The 16,000-nt window shown below is 42.1% G+C and overlaps 1 protein-coding gene across 1 annotated transcript in view; it reads right to left on the bottom strand.

Annotated features, from left to right (window-relative positions):
- VPS50 (VPS50 subunit of EARP/GARPII complex) overlaps positions 1-16,000 on the bottom strand; it is an 82,370-nt gene that overhangs the window by 47,985 nt on the left and 18,385 nt on the right. Inside the window, exons 7-16 of the mRNA XM_035129040.2 lie at positions 15,415-15,532; positions 15,292-15,327; positions 14,510-14,592; positions 10,338-10,380; positions 10,054-10,152; positions 7,039-7,179; positions 5,942-6,074; positions 4,869-4,960; positions 3,717-3,811; positions 2,478-2,576 (exon numbers count right to left, since the gene is read on the bottom strand). Coding sequence (XP_034984931.2) covers positions 2,478-2,576; positions 3,717-3,811; positions 4,869-4,960; positions 5,942-6,074; positions 7,039-7,179; positions 10,054-10,152; positions 10,338-10,380; positions 14,510-14,592; positions 15,292-15,327; positions 15,415-15,532 — 939 coding nt within the window. The remainder of the gene's footprint in view (positions 1-2,477; positions 2,577-3,716; positions 3,812-4,868; positions 4,961-5,941; positions 6,075-7,038; positions 7,180-10,053; positions 10,153-10,337; positions 10,381-14,509; positions 14,593-15,291; positions 15,328-15,414; positions 15,533-16,000) is intronic.

Consider the following 16,000-nt stretch of genomic DNA (forward strand, 5'->3'; position numbering starts at 1 on the left):
ACTCCTACCAGGCCCCCTGGGCAACCAAGACAACCCACCGAAGTCCATAGCAAGGTCAAAAGCATAGAAATAACCTAAAGGGAGGGTGGGTGGGAGATCTGATGTAAACAGGAAGCAGAATGGGGACCCAGAGTTGCCACAGCTGCTTAAATGCAGCTAAACCCCGCCCGCCAGCCAGCCCTATTGGCTAGCTGAAGGGTTTGGCGCGGGAGCTGAGGAAAGCTGACGCAGGGGGTCGAATACGCCCCACCACCACCACCGACACGGGAAAAGGCTCCCGCTCGCAACTCCTCCCCTCTGCAAGGAGGAGAGGTCTTCTCAAACAAGATCAAAGCTTTAAAAACCAAAAATCTTGAGTCTGAAAAAGAGACATTAATTGCAAGTGCTTTCCAGGCAATCTATAAAAAAACACTGCTTAAATAAAATTGCATAAGGTTTTCTAACATGTTCACCACTGTTCGTATATTGCAAGGAGAAATGTGCTCTGAGTTAATTGATAACCTTCTCATTTGGCTAAAAAGGGTGAGGAAGGGGTACAGAGTTTTCAAAGGATATGACACAATCACATGTCTTTTTACCAGGGACTATAGGAGCTGTCCATCAATCAATGCAACAGGTATCTAGAAGAGGCTTTGTTTTGGTGGCCAACAAGATAACAGCTCTAATAATCTTAATCACTCTGAATCCCAGGAAGTTTGTTCCTACTCTAACTCTGCGTTTTCAAACACAGCATTATGAGCTTTTTAGCTCCTCTGCTTCTCTCTCTTTCTTTCTTTCTCTCTCTCTCCAGAACAGTCAATCTTTGGTCCAGGCCAGGCACCCCCAAACTTTGGCCCTCCAGATGTTTTGGACTACAATTCCCATCTTCCCCAACCACTGGTCCTGTTAGCTAGGGATCGTGGGAGTTGTAGGCCAAAACATCTGGAGGGCCGCAGTTTGGGGATGCCTGGTCCAGGCAGAGCAAGGCCTATGAACTCATTGCATATATTATGCACTGGTTTACTATTTTTAAGCTTTGTAAGCTGCCTTCTATTCCAAAAGTGATTTAATGTAAGAGATTTGCATTGTAATAAATGCAACCTCTCTTTTAATCCAAATGGGGACTTGCCCCTTTCTAACCACTAGGCAAGGTGTGCCATGGTGTGCCACAAACCTAGGTCCAAGATCTGGAGAAATCACACCTCAGCTGGTGATATGTGTACACTTGTGTTTCCAGTAATGTATGATCAAGAATGAGTGTAGACTTGGCAACAAGGCATGCTCTGTTTCCAAGAGGCATGTATTACTTGAGTTCTCAAATCGCAGAGGCAAATCTCCAAGTTCCTTCCTTCTGAATCCCTGAGCCACTCTTACCTGAAAGGTCCTTTATGAGTAAGGTTCTCAATTATCACCCCCAGCACTCAAACACTTATTCTCAAAAATAATGCTACCTCCCAATAAAATTGCTTAATACATTCAATCTATGTCATAGGTTATATAAATCAATGTTCTTAATGGCATCTCTATATTATAGCTTTTTGATGGCATCACTGTATCTATAGCCCACCTGTCTGAACAAATGGAAAACAATGCTCTTATGAACTCATGCTCTTATGAACTAATGCATCTGCAAAAGTACCGGTATCTAACGGTTCTTAATTAAAGCACACAATGAGGAGCCAGAGCCGTATCCACTTGAAGTCAAAAGCCCAAAACTCCTGAAAGCTTTAGGTGATTCAGGCTCTAACACACATACAATATTTTTACAGTCCAATGGAAATTGCTATGTCTTCAAAGGGCTTTGTAGACAACATTAGCCAATCAAATCTCTATAGCACCCATTCAACATCAGTACACAACAATGGCCATCAGTCCAAATTATTACCCAGAAGGTAAAAGCACTGAAATGGATCAAGTTTCTTCCTCAATAGCCTATGCAAAAACAATGATAAATATTTTAAAATTACCTTTTGGCAGCAATTGTATATTCAACGTTCACAATATTCTCCCTATATTTTCTGTTATGTGTTTTAAAATACAAAGCTGTATTTTGACTATACAGTCATACCTCATGCTGTGTCCGCTGCGGGTTGCGTTTTTTCACAATATGAATGCTGCGGACCCGTAAGTGTTTACTTCCAGGTTTCACCGCACGCGCATGCACAGAAGCGCTCTATCACGCTTTTGCGCATGCACAAAAACACCACTCAGGTTGTGGGCTTTTTAGTGTGCGAACGGCACCCCGGAATGGATCGGGTCCGCAGCCCGAGGTAACACTGTACGTGATCTTGGCTTTAGGCGCGATCCATGGAATGCAACTATGCACCTTGTAAAATAAAGTTTTCAGAAAGAACATTGATAAAATTTAAACATTTCATACAGAACATTCATTTTGCAAACATAAAACATTTTGAATTTATGGTCTGCACTTAACGACTTGAAAACTTGAAAGGGACATCGACCTCCTACAACAAGTAGCCTATTATTGTAGCTCTTACCTGTGATAGTTCTTGAAATAATTCACACTTTGTTTTCTAATGGATTCTTGCAAAACCTCCGACTTGCTGCCACAAAACTCTTCACCAACCTGCATCAGCCTACAGAAGAGGATTTTCTGATTATATATTCAAGTCAAGAATTAGATTATTCATTTCAACTACAGGTTGGGCTTCAGGTAGGCAATGTTGAAACAGAAGCCCACACAGAATGGCCTGCATCCTCTTTTCATTTCTTTTCAAGCAGAAAACCAAGAGGGAAAGGAGAATTCTATATAAGCAATTGAAAATATCTAGAACTCTGGAGTTCTGCACTCCAAACATGGATTGGATTATTCATCATCACTCTTACTTCCAAGGAGGAAAAATGGAAGCACCTATCAGGGTGAATGATACAGATTTCCTATATTTGGTAGCGAGGAGAAAGGAAGATCTGTATACTCACACTTTGGAGGGCATTCGTACTATTTATAAGGATTAACATTTCAAGGCAACCTTAAATTAAGCAAGGCATACAATTTCAGCTACTGTTCTCTGGAGAAGAAATTCTGTGATTCAGTTCAGCACTCTAATCACTAACAACAGCTAACACCTCAGCCTGTTTTATCACCATGCTTCCCCAACCCTCATTCCTTCAACTCTGGAAGCTATATGTCAGTAAAGGAACTTTTACAATTTCCTCAGCAGATTAAACATAAAATGGTGAAGGATCCCCAAAGAAAGGCATGCAGTTAAGATTCCTACTGGTCTGGTGCAGATGAGAACTAAGGCTAAGTAGACAGTAAGATGGCTCCGATGAACATTAAGGCATTTGATTCTCCTAAAACATAGTGGTCAGATTTAAATAAGAATACTGGAACATAAAGCTGATGTAGTTTCCTCAAAGTAAAGCAATGTACATATGGTAAGTTTATTTCAGCATCTCCTAACCTAGCACCTGCCAGAGGTTTTTTGGACTACAACTGCAATCACCCCCAGCGAGGCTGGTTTAAAGTACACCAAGAGGCTGGTTTAAAGTACACCAAGAATGACTCCGATGTTGGAAAAACCAGTCCAGTTAACCAGTGAAGCAATTTTAAATAGCAAGAAGTGAAGAAACAGTCATGCTATGCCTTATGCTGCCTGCTGCAACCAAACAATATTTGGAGAAAACATTCTTAGAATTCAACACACACACAAAAAGCTTTATTGTGTTAACTTCCACTTTGTCTCTTCATCAGAACAAACGTCCCCTGAAAATACCTGCTGACAATATCCAAGACGAAGATGAAGTCATCATATTTGAAGTTAGACATGTCTGTGCCAAGCAAATAGGTCTTCACTTTCAGCTGGACATCCTGCAGAAAAACAAACGTATTGAAATTGGGTATGTTTAGCCTGCAGAAGTTATGGTTAAGAGGCAATATGATAGCAGTCTTCAAGGATCTGAAGAGTTGTCATATAGATCAGTGGTCCTCAACCTTGGGCCTCCAGATGTTTTGAGACTACAGTTCCCATCATCCCTGACCACTGGTCCTGCTAGCTAGGGATCTTGGGAGTTGTAGGCCAAATACATCTGGAGGCCCAAGGTTGAGGACCACTGATATAGATGACAGAGTGAATTTGTTTCTGCTGCTCCAGAGCATAGGCCCAAATCCCACAAGTTCAAAGGATAAGAAAAGGGATTTAGACGAAATGTTTGGTACAACTTCCTGATGCTACTGTTCAACAGTGGAACAGATTGCCTTAGAAGGTTGGACAGCCACCTACTGGTGATATAGCATGCTTAGGACGATCCTTGAGCTCTCTTCCAACTCTATGATGAAGCAGATGCCCTCATAGCATTTGATGTATTTGCTACCTATGATAAATGGCAGAAACCTTTCAATGGATACTCAGTCCTAGATCTAAACAAATCAAATAACCAACACTTGAGGAGTGGGTTAAAGCTGTTTATTCAAAGTTACTTCTAATTTATGAAGAACTTGCAGCCTCCACATATAACATAGTCTGCATCTAACCGGTTTTACAATCATATTGCTACCACCACATTTCATAAGGCAAAACACCCATGAACAAGAGGGGAGGCTTGGGGAATCCTAAGGTTTGGAAACAGAAAACCATAGGGAGGCAGTAGGAAATGGACTGCCTGGAAGCAACAAGAGAAACATTATTTCCCAAAGAATGTTCTATCTACTGTCCATTCAAGAGAAATTGATGTTTTCGTCATTTCATGCTCTTTAAACTCAATTTTAAGAACATGAAACTATGCAACAGAAATGAACCTATTTTTCTCTGATGCTATGAACAACCAGAGATAATTTATTTTTTTACATTCTTTCCTAAAAGTCCAATGTTTTTCAAAAATGAGCATTTGCTGGGGGGTGGAAAGCGTTTTGCCAATTTAAAACAAACCTGCCATATTCGCGAAAGTCCATGTTCCAATTTCTTTTTCACGTAGCTGCGGTCAAAATTGCTCTCCTCAGCACCCATGACATTGCTTCCATCTGGAAAATAATGTATGTATTTTTCATGTAAGCTGACAAGGAAGGGGGATTCACTCTCTCTCTGTGTGTGTGTTCTTTATTTTAATGTGAGACAAAATTACACATCCTTTAGACTCACTTCATACTCCACGACAATAATAGCAAGCCCACACCCCACATTTTTTGGTAACACCCCAAATCCCATAATGTCGCAGAGACAATGGCACCACACTGACATAAAATGAAGGGCATTAACCCAGACTAGCTGATCTGGGCAGTGAGGTGATGATAGCAGGCCCATTCAACATGCACCCCACACACAATGTCACACCACCCCCAACACAGGGTTCCTCCATAGCAAAGGCATAAAAAGTAGTAATAATAACAATAATGCTCTAATCAGGTGTGCCACACAATCCTTTTGTGTGCTTACTCAAAAGCAGGGCTTTTTTCAACCGGAACTCACCGGAACTCAGTTCCGGCACCTCTCAGGTGGGCGCCATTGCCATTCTGAGAGAACAAGGGAGGAGTTTGTGGTAAGTTCCGGCACCTGTTTTTCTAGAAAAATAGCACTGTTCAGAAGTAATTCTCATTGTCTCCAGGAGGATTACTCCCTAACAAGTTTGTTTAGGATTTCAGTTTTGGAATGTTCACACAGGCTAGATATTCACTATTATAATGCTACATTAGGTAACAACTGCAAAATCCCTCAAGCTCCTGAAATAGTAGGTTGAGAGAGAGAGAGAGAGAGAGAGAGAGAGAGAGAGAGAGAGAGAGAGAGAGAGATCAACTGTGCCTAACAATTTTCTTTTACAAAAAAAATCACAAATAGCATTTTATATAGGTTCCCTATTCCAAATTTTACTGTTTCCCTGAAGGATATTGGAAGAGCTTTTGTCCTATTGTTCCTACAGCTCTAACTACATTTTTCAGGTCCTGAAACCTACTCATAATACATACTTTATTCAGAGAATACATTCAGATAGCAGAGCCAGTTCCTACCAGAAGACGAAGGAGGTTCACCATGATCGTATTTTTCATGCCACTCCATGGTTCGGTAGTAACTGAGCATGACCTCCCACAGGGCTTTGCAGAGGTCAGCAAGGCAAGGAATGTAACTGTCTGACGTAATGTGCTAAGGAACATACAAGCAATATCTGTGATGTTTTTCTTAACTCTACGTTTTGTCAAATGCAAAATTCGTATGCAGTAGGAATACGACAAATGCACACATACCAGTACAACATCTGTACAATAGCATATATGTAGATGTCACACACATTGAAAAGAAAAATACAGAATAAGGGAAACCACTCCATCCCCTAGATGTTTTTAAACACACACACACTTTTCCCATTTCAAGCTGAGGAATGCCACATGGACTGCAAATAAAACAAAAAACTGCTCTCTTTCAGTAACAAAGGAAATGGGCAAGTGCACATGCCAATAATTTAGTTTAAAGTATTAGTTAATTTTGTATTGGTTAAGAGGCACAAGAGCCTAAACACATTCAAGAACACTTCCAATTTGCCAAGCGACTGTACATAACAATTAACAGGGCTTTAAATACACCATGGATCTAAAAATGCCATCATTTTTGGCACTCATAAACTTGAAGTGTTCTTCCAGTCCTGCCAATAAAGCTAAATAAATTAAGGAGGCTCAACATTTTAAACACTTCAGTGAAAGAAAGAAAGATTTTGAAGTGTCTAAAATAAGCTAGGATGCTGATTTGGTTTATAAACCATTCTTTTCACAGAAAGGCTGCTAAGAGTGAATTCACACCACAACATTCTTCCCACACACTGTTTTTAATGGATGAGATGCATTCATGCAGCAGGGCTACCCAAGTCTAGAGAAAAATGTATTTGATAAAATCGCCCCACCCACTGCCCGCCCCCACCAAATCCCCCACCACGACTAAGCATTTAAAATGCTCCCATTGGCTACTCATCCTGATGACTATGTTCTACCTTCACGGTGAGAGACAATATGCTTCTGAATATCAGTTGCTGGAAATTCCTTGCCATTTTTTTTTCTCTGGATGTGGCCTACATATGCAAACACAAAAGGTCCCAAGCCTTTATACAACTACGTACCATGCACAGGTCCTTGTACTGAAGCTTCTGAAACTTGGTGTCTGTGTTTCCCGCACACAGCTCTACGTAACCGAGAACAACTTGGAATACTGTGTTGTGAATGGCTTGAGTAAAGTGCATGTGCAGTTGGTCCATGGCTGTCTGAAGAGAAAGGATGGGGGAGAGTCATTAAGGCATAATGGAAAGCCAGTTTCCCGGTTCCTGTTCCTTAAGTCACACACTGTAATCCCAGGCAACAGCCTTCAGACACTCAAGTAGCTTCCGTGGCACTTAGTGGCTTTCTCAGCTTTAGCTGATAAGCCAGCAATGACCAGCAAAGATAACTTAAAACACATTTGCCCATACTCTAGTAACTTTTAGGCTATTGCATTGTATTGTATGTAGGATTGCCTTTAAAAATGGCTCAGAAACTGTGGTTGGTTCGAAACAGAGCCACAAGACTATTAACTGGGACTGAGCAACGCTTTACCAGCTGCACTGGTCCCCAGTAATCTCTCAAGCCCCATTTAAACTGCTAGCTTTAAATAGTTTGGGACCTGATTAAAAGAAAGATCATCTCCACCTCCCCCCCCCAACATATGTCCAACCAAATCTTATCAACAGAGGTCCTGGCTTGGGTGTCCCCCGCCAAGCAAAGTGAGGCTACAAAGGAGAGGAGGGCCTTCCTAGTGGTGGCACCACCAGACTATGAAACAGCCTCTGCAGAGATGCTGGCCTGTCACCTTCTTGCCACCTTTTTGGCATCAGGTGAATATATTTTATTCCACCAGGATTTAAATAGTGTTTTGGGTTATTATGACTTTGTGTGGTTTTAACCGGAGCTATAACCTGTTTCTGTTAGGGACGCAGGTGGTGCTTTGGGTTAAACCACATAACCCAGGGCTTGTCGATCAGAAGGTCGGCGGTTCGAATCCCCACAACGGGGTGAGCTCCCGTTGCTCAGTCCCAGCTCCTGCCAACCTAGCAGTTTGAAACCACGTCAAAGTGCAAGTAGATAAATAGGTATGGCTACAGCGGGAAGGTAAACAGTGTTTCCGTATGCTGCTCTGGTTCACCAGAAGCGGCTTTGTCATGCTGGCCACAAGACCTGGAAGCTGTACGCCAGCTCCCTCGGCCAATAACCCAAAATGAGCGCCACAACCCCAGAGTCGGTCACGACTGGACCTAATGGTCAGGGGTCCCTTTACCTTTACCTTTATAACCTGTTTTTGTTTTACAGGGCAAAATTTTAGTTGTGAGCTTGTTTTTGCTTATTGCAGACTTTAATCGCTCTTATTATTGATAGGCGGCGATATAAATCTTCTCTTCCTCTTCCCCCAAGAACCAACTAATACATACGTACATACATACATACAGTGGAACATCGGTTTACGAGCACCTCGGTTTACGAATTTTCGGTTTATGAACTATCCTAACCCGCATGTTAGTAAACCGAGGTGCCCGAGGCCTACTGAGTGTCCGATGCCTTCGGGGAGGCCGGGCCTTCGCTCCGGTGCCTCCCAGAGGCCGGGGAGCACTTCCGCGGCTGCAGCTCAGTCGCGGAAGCGCTCCCCGGCCTCCGCAAAGGCATAAGAGCAAAGCGGATTAATCCGTTCTAGACGAGGAAAAACACCCCCTAAAGTAGCAGGGCCTTCGCTCCGATGCCTTCGCGGAGGCCAGGGAGCGCTTCCCGGCCTCCGCGAGGGCATCGGAGTGAAGGCCCTGCTGCTTTAGGGGGGGGGGGTTTCCTCGTCTAGAATGGATTAATCAACTTTCCATTACTTTCAATGGGAAAGTTCGCTTCGGTTTATGAACACTTCGGTTTACGAACAGACTTTTGGAACCAATTGTGTTTGTAAACCGAGGTTCCACTGTACATACATACATAACACAGCCTCTGCTGAAGCAAAATGTAAAGAGGAGTAACGCTGGACCCGGAAGTGGCAGAGCAGGCATAATTTTGAATAGTACCCTTTAGTGGGCTGTTTGTATGCACAAGGCACAGGCCTATAAGCCTTACAAAAGAAAACACCCATGGTTTAATAATGCAGCTGGAAATCAGATGAGCTGTAGATAAGGAAATGAATGGACTATAAAAGATTACCGCAAATGTGAAACTAGAGAACAGTAAAACCTCTTGTGGTCTAGTCAAACACACAATTATCATATTTCCCCCCAAAACAGGGTTCAACAAATGGAGAGGTCCTTTAAGGAAAGCAGACCCAAGAAATGGAGTGAAGGAAAAGAATAAATGTGCAGTAGGCGCTTGGCAAGCCTGCCACTGAGCAAAAGCCAGCCAGGCTTAGTTGCCAACCCAAGGCACCCTGAGCATTCTTGCCCAGATATATTCTGCCTGCCAGCCAGAGAACTAGTGAGCATGTGCCATAAACATCTATATTTCCAAGTAGGGAGCACTGGATGCAATGCTAGCTACACGTAACCTGTTAAAACCCCATATCAGTCGTTTTTATTGTTTATGTAGAGAATTATGCAGAATTTCTGGTTTGATATGCTGGCTGTTTGCCGTAATAAACATTGACTGACTGCTACACTTAACAGCAGATATGTGCATGTGCAAGGCATCCCTCTTGGGTGGTTCAACTGCTGAACAAACCAGGGATGCATGCACACGAAAGCTCATACCAAAATAAAAACCAAGTTGGTCTTTAAGGTGCTACTGAAGGATTTTTTTTTATTTTGCTTCGACTCAGACCAACACGGCTACCTACCTGTAACTGAAACCAGGGATGAGCGTTTTAAGGGAGTAATCATTTACTAAGAACTGATTTTCTTTCAGTCGTGTTTTTATTTTATTTACTCCCAGGGTCTGTATGTATTCCATCACTAGTGTCTCTTGACACAAGCAACCTGCCTATAATCTATTATATGGTACTGAGTTTGCAGAGAATGTATTTGAACATTTTCGTTGTTTTTACGTTATAAGCACTTTTCGCCACCAAAGCAGATAGCTCACATGATTAAGACAAGCTAACCTGCTTCATAAGCAAGACGTAACAACAAACAGGAAATACCCACCTGCGTTTTCCCAAGTAGTCTGTAAGCCTGCTGCACCTTGGTATAGTGGCTGATGTCAAAGTTCTTGCAGATTTTGGAAAGCGCGACATCTAACTGCTCCTAAAATGTTAAGCCATGAATATTCAGTGAAATGAAATAGCTATACAGAATGAAAAGATATGACTTATATTGAGACATTCATTTATCATAAGAAAGCAAAATGCAATATAATCATCTGAACAGATGAAGCGCCCATTAAGCCAAGGTATTCACTCTGTCAAAAAATCAATAGACTGCGTTCTCACCTCAATTTGCTCCAAAGTGTCCTGTAGTTTTGAATTCAATTCACTGTGAAACAATAAAGTCCAACATCAGATCATTTAGAACTAAGCCAACAAGTTATACAAGTGTTTCGGGCTATGATGAATATTGTGGTACATCAGTGAAATGGGGCAGATCTTTTATAGAATAGAGTTTCTGCCAGCAATGCTGTAAGATGACTGAAGAGACACACACCCCACCACCCGCCAAAACCACATCTCTAAAGAGATCTATTATCCTCAAATCATCTCTGTAGGCCATTAGACACAGAAAAGTCCATGCTAAAGTAGGCAGCTTATTTATTTTTATGTAAGATTTCTTACCCACCCTTCACCTTATGGTCCCAGAACTAGTTACAATAATAAAACATGCAGCTTTAGAAACAAATAAAGCTATTGCAATCATAAAACACATGCAACTGTTCCAAATGGAAAAGCCTACTGTGTGTAACTGTGTGTCCAACATCCTCTCTGTGAATCTTAGAATCTTTCATTCTGTGGCCAAATTTTTACATTTGCTCAGAACCTGAACAGAAATCTACCAAATGCTGGTGGATTTTCCAGATTGCAATTTTCCTCACATCTAGTCTTGCATTGCATGACAAAACTAAATCAGGGAAAGGAAATAATAAAAGTATTATTATAAAACCCAGTTATTTCTCTCCCCCCCCCTTTAAGCTTCATGATCACAATTATGTGCTAAGGAAGGCTTAATTTTGCAACACAACTAAGCCACATGCACTGAAATGATGCCTCACAGTTAATGAGCAGTGTGTATTTTATAGGTGGTTTAAACAGCAAAAGCAACCAAAATATGGATGTCTTTTTAAAGTGTGCATGCTGAATTTTATGCAGAATTTTAATACTTGCACTCTGTACATTTTCAATTAATTTGTTACATGCATGCATGAATGAATGAATGAGTAAAGGTACAATGAGAAATCTTGGGCGGTGCAGAGAGAGAAGAGGCGCCTTTGAAAGGTAAGCAGATGGAGAGGGAGGTTTTCTTCCCTACTGTGGCCCTGCAACTTCCTGAAAGGCTGGGATGGGCCTCAAATTCATACAGGATACTACCACTACTACTTTTAATTTATTTATTTATACATACATACATACATACATACATACATACATACATACATACATTTCCCCAGCCACTCTGGGCAGCTTCCAACAGAAATATTAAAATGCAATGGTCTGTCAAACATCAAAAGCTTCCCTAAACAGGGCTGCCTTCAGATGTCTTCTAAAAGTCAGCTGGTTGTCTATTTCATTGACATCTGGTGGGAGCGCGTTCCACAGGGCGGGTGCCACTACCGAGAAGGCCCTCTGCCTGGTTCCCTGTAACTTGGCTTCTCGCAGCGAGGGAACCGCCAGAAGGCCCTCGGAGTGACAAACCATGCCAGAAACAGTCTATGAGTGTTGTTGCATGCTGCCACTGACTATGGCTGGCGCGCGCACACACACGCACACACACACACACACACACACACATGCACACGCACACACACACACCACTAAGGGAAAGGCACCTTGCGCCATCACAGAGGACTGCAAGACACATATCTGAGTATTTGCTGGGTGCAGGCATGGTGAAAGCCATGAAAGAAACATTAATTTTCTCTGCTTCTGGCATAATAGTACAACCAGAAGGCAGTATCCATTTAAGCCAGCTCAGGGTCCTCTCAGATACAAAATATATACAATCCAAACATTATTATTTTTTTAAAAAAATAATTGATCCATCTCTGATAGTGGGGAAAATATAGTCAGGAGGAGGAACAAAAGAAAAGAAAGCTCATTTTACAAGCCTCGTATTTGTTCTTGCCACTCTTTCCACACCAAGCTTTTCACGTATAGACCCTGTGAGAATAATTCATTCCATCTAGAGCTGATTATTTTCCAGACAAATTGTTTCTTTGGTACATCGTGTATTATAGTGGAGGGGAGGGATATACCTCAAATTCGCTTTGTTCATATCAAGAGCAAATTGACAGAATTCCACGGCGCACAGCTCAAATCCATAACGCGCGACAAAATGAAATATAACAATCCCTGGGCATAACAATTTGATCTTTCAAAGAAGCAATTAACTGTGCCAACACGTTAATTCGTGGCATTCATTTTATTCAGCCAATTAATTAAGGCATATTAAGAGGGCCCTGTTTGTATCCTTGCCTGCCTTAATCTGGCATGAAACAAAAGGATGCAATATCATGCCAGTACAGAAAAAGCAGCAAAGAGAGAAAGTACAATCAAGAATATTAAGGAAACTCCAATTATGGATATATCTAATTTCAATATTTACTTAAAAATAAAAAATAAATCACAATACACTTTGAGAGACATTATTATTTATAATAATATTGATTAACTTAACTGATTTCATTTTTTAATTCATTCTTATATTCTGCTTTTCTCATTTTTGCAATAGAAAACCTATTGAAAAATGTGGCCAGCAGAGCAGGATTGTGCCGGGCAGAGTAACAGCAGCATCACTCTGCTAGCGTGGAGCAGGAGACACCCCGCCAACAGAAAGCTCCCAAACAGGGCTTTCCCGGGGTGGGACTGAGGTGGCCCAAGATTCATTGAATTCTGTGATGGCATCAAGCCCAATTCAAGCCTGATCACAGCACTGTGATTTGCTTCCTTCACCCCACCATGTGTGGAAGTGCTGTAGATCTGTAAAGCCCCTGTAGACCGGGAGGGAGAAGTTTAGATGCTCCAGAAGAAAGAAATATAAAATGCAGGTGGATGAGAGAAGGCCAGAGCTTAAAGGCCTCATTCCCCTTTTCCTTCAGCAAGCAGACGCTGCAAAAGGAGTCCTACAGCCTGATTGGCAGTTGGGCCAGACAAGCAACTGGAAGGGGCAGGATTCTGGCCTCTCTCCTCCACTTAATTAGCTAAACTGGGGCTTTTCTCAGTGGACTGGGCTTGCACCTTTGACTCTGCCAATATTTTTCATTTCTCCCGCTAACCTGAAGTACAATGCAATGAAACTGAACACCTGTTCAATAATTAAGCAGCATCAATATACAAATTTCACTAGCAAACCCATCAATGATGTATAGTTTTACGCATTTGAATGCCTGCAAGATTAATAAGGCTGCTGTGCATTTATTTCAATTACAAGAGTCTAGCCCATTGCTGAATACACACGCATATGTACACAGAAATACAAAAGATTAATGGTGTGCCAAGGCAATTGGCTAAGAATTTTTATTTGTAAATATGCAAGAAGCATTTGGCATACCCGCACAATTGTTGCCCAGACTACGCCCACCTCTTGCCACTTGGATGTACCTTTGGCACTCTCTCTCATACCAACGCTGAGCCCTAACATTTTGTGGTGGCTCCAAAAACATTCTCTCCAGCACCAGCAATCAGAACACCTAGGAAGCTGGGAAACAGCACTTCTACGCACTGCCACCTCCCAGCACTTCCCTGCTCCTTGATCTTAGGAATCATCATGCAAAATTTAATTATGACAGATTAAGAGGTGGCCATATGCACAGCCAACAGATGAGCAACTTTCTTGCAGAAAGCCCGGGGATTCTTAGAAACCAAAAAGTACTAAGATTTGCAAAGAGATGGTGTAATTTCTAGGGCTGGTACGCACGCGTCCACAGAAACACACACACACCCCAATCTGTGGGCCCAGAACAGTACTAAATCTGAATCCTGCACCGAACCCATTGCTTTAAATGTGTTTTTAATTTATGGTGTGTATGCAGCCTCAGGTGCAAATCCATCTGCATCCAGATTATATGTGTTTGGGATTGCAGCTGCACCAGATACCAAAATGAACATACTATACAGCACCACTTTTTAGCTTTCAGTAGCCATCCGTTCATGCTAAAAAGAAAGGGCTACCTTGTGTAACCGTTCAACCATGCAGCGCTTTAATTATGAGCAGCCGCTATATGCAGCATGTCAGGAAATTATACAAAAAGTTAATTGCACTTTACAGGCATTTCAAAAACTAACACCACACACACCAAAACGTCTTCTTTTTTCAAGATGGAAAATTAATCTCCAGCGCTGGGGCCCAGTAAATTATAATTTGCGAGCAGTTTCCTAAAGAACCATACTCTCCTTCACTGTCCCTGTGTGCCTGAAGGACAAGAATCAACTCTGGAAGACGCCTGTTGCGTTACCTGATGCAACTGTAGTGTTTGAAAGTGCTAGCTGCTTTCTGGCACTCCAGGCAGAGCTGGATAGCCCCAGGGTAATCCTCCTCCTGTGGGAAATAAGACGTAGAATGAGAACTCAACAACACTGACACTGAGTTTATTAAAGAAAAAACCCTCTGAGCACTGCATTTCCTGAGAGAAGGCTATCTGATCTGCTCAAGACAGCTGTGCTTGATGTTTCCAGTCTTTGCAACCTAACAGTATAGCTCAGTTGGTAGAGCATGAGGCTCTTAATCTAAAAGGCCATGGGTTTGAGCCCCCTGTTGGGCAAAAAGGTCCCTGCATTGCAGGGGGTTGGACCAGATGACCCTAGGGTCCCTTCCCATTATGATTCTGTGATTCTACCCTGCACTACAGGGGGTTGGACTAGATGACCTTCAAGGAAACCTTCCAACTCTACAATTCTATGGCTTGCTGAGGGTGGATACCGAAGCCCAAACGAACTACTGGCCTTCCGACACAGGAGGGGTAAGTCCACATCCCGGGAGGGAGGCTGCCGAACATTTATAAAACAGTAACCATTTCACCTCTCTCCCACGTAAGGCTAATCTGTGATTGGTTCTTCTTAAAAGTAGGTGCAACACAGGAGCATACAAGAGCAGCCAAGGTCTGGCCTCGCTCTGCAAAGGGAGTTATAGCCCACAGATGGGCCAAGATTGCCCCTAATACAGTTAGAATGCATGTGAACAAAAAGATGTTCCTTTCAATTACTGTACAATTAAATTATAGTCCGGTTATAGTCTTACCTCCAACATTTCACTTAAGCGGACATCAGTTTGTTGCTGGAAATTAAAAGGAAGGAGACGGTCACTGCACGGCACACTAGAGAAATGATTTCTACAGTTAAAAACATGAAACGCTGCTCATACCAGGGTTTTTATTGTTCTCAGAGATTTTAGCAGCCCCATCAGCAACTGGCGTTTTCGTTGATTGGCAAGAAGGCCCAAGCTGGCTTGAGTAAAGCCCTCCTTTGCTGTGGTCAGATGTCTGCAGAAGTCAATAATTTATTTATTTTCAAGATGAAAGAGTAACTCTCACGGAATACAATTAGCCTTGTGTATAAAAATGGGCAATGCTGTGCTAAGTCTGTGTTCTAAAGCGAGGACCAGTACTAATAAACAATGCAGAAAAAAAGAATTATAAAACACACACATATGCACGCACACATCTGCCCCAAAGGCAAAGGAATCTCTTCACACACCCTTCAACCAATATTCTGCAAAATATTGCTTTATTTATACTAATTCCAGGCCACCTTTCCACTCACTGCCCATCCAAGGAGGCTTGCAACATATCATCAAATCACTCCCCCACACAAAGAATACCCAATAAAAATCCTTAGCCAGCCAATTAACACACTTTCCATACCAATGACAAATCACAATACAGACCGTAAAACCTCAATAATGAATCAGCTACTCAGAAGAGGTATGTCTTTAGGGCAGGCTTCCTCAA

This window comes from Zootoca vivipara, chromosome 12, assembly GCF_963506605.1.
Source record: "Zootoca vivipara chromosome 12, rZooViv1.1, whole genome shotgun sequence".
NCBI lineage: Eukaryota > Metazoa > Chordata > Lepidosauria > Squamata > Lacertidae > Zootoca > Zootoca vivipara.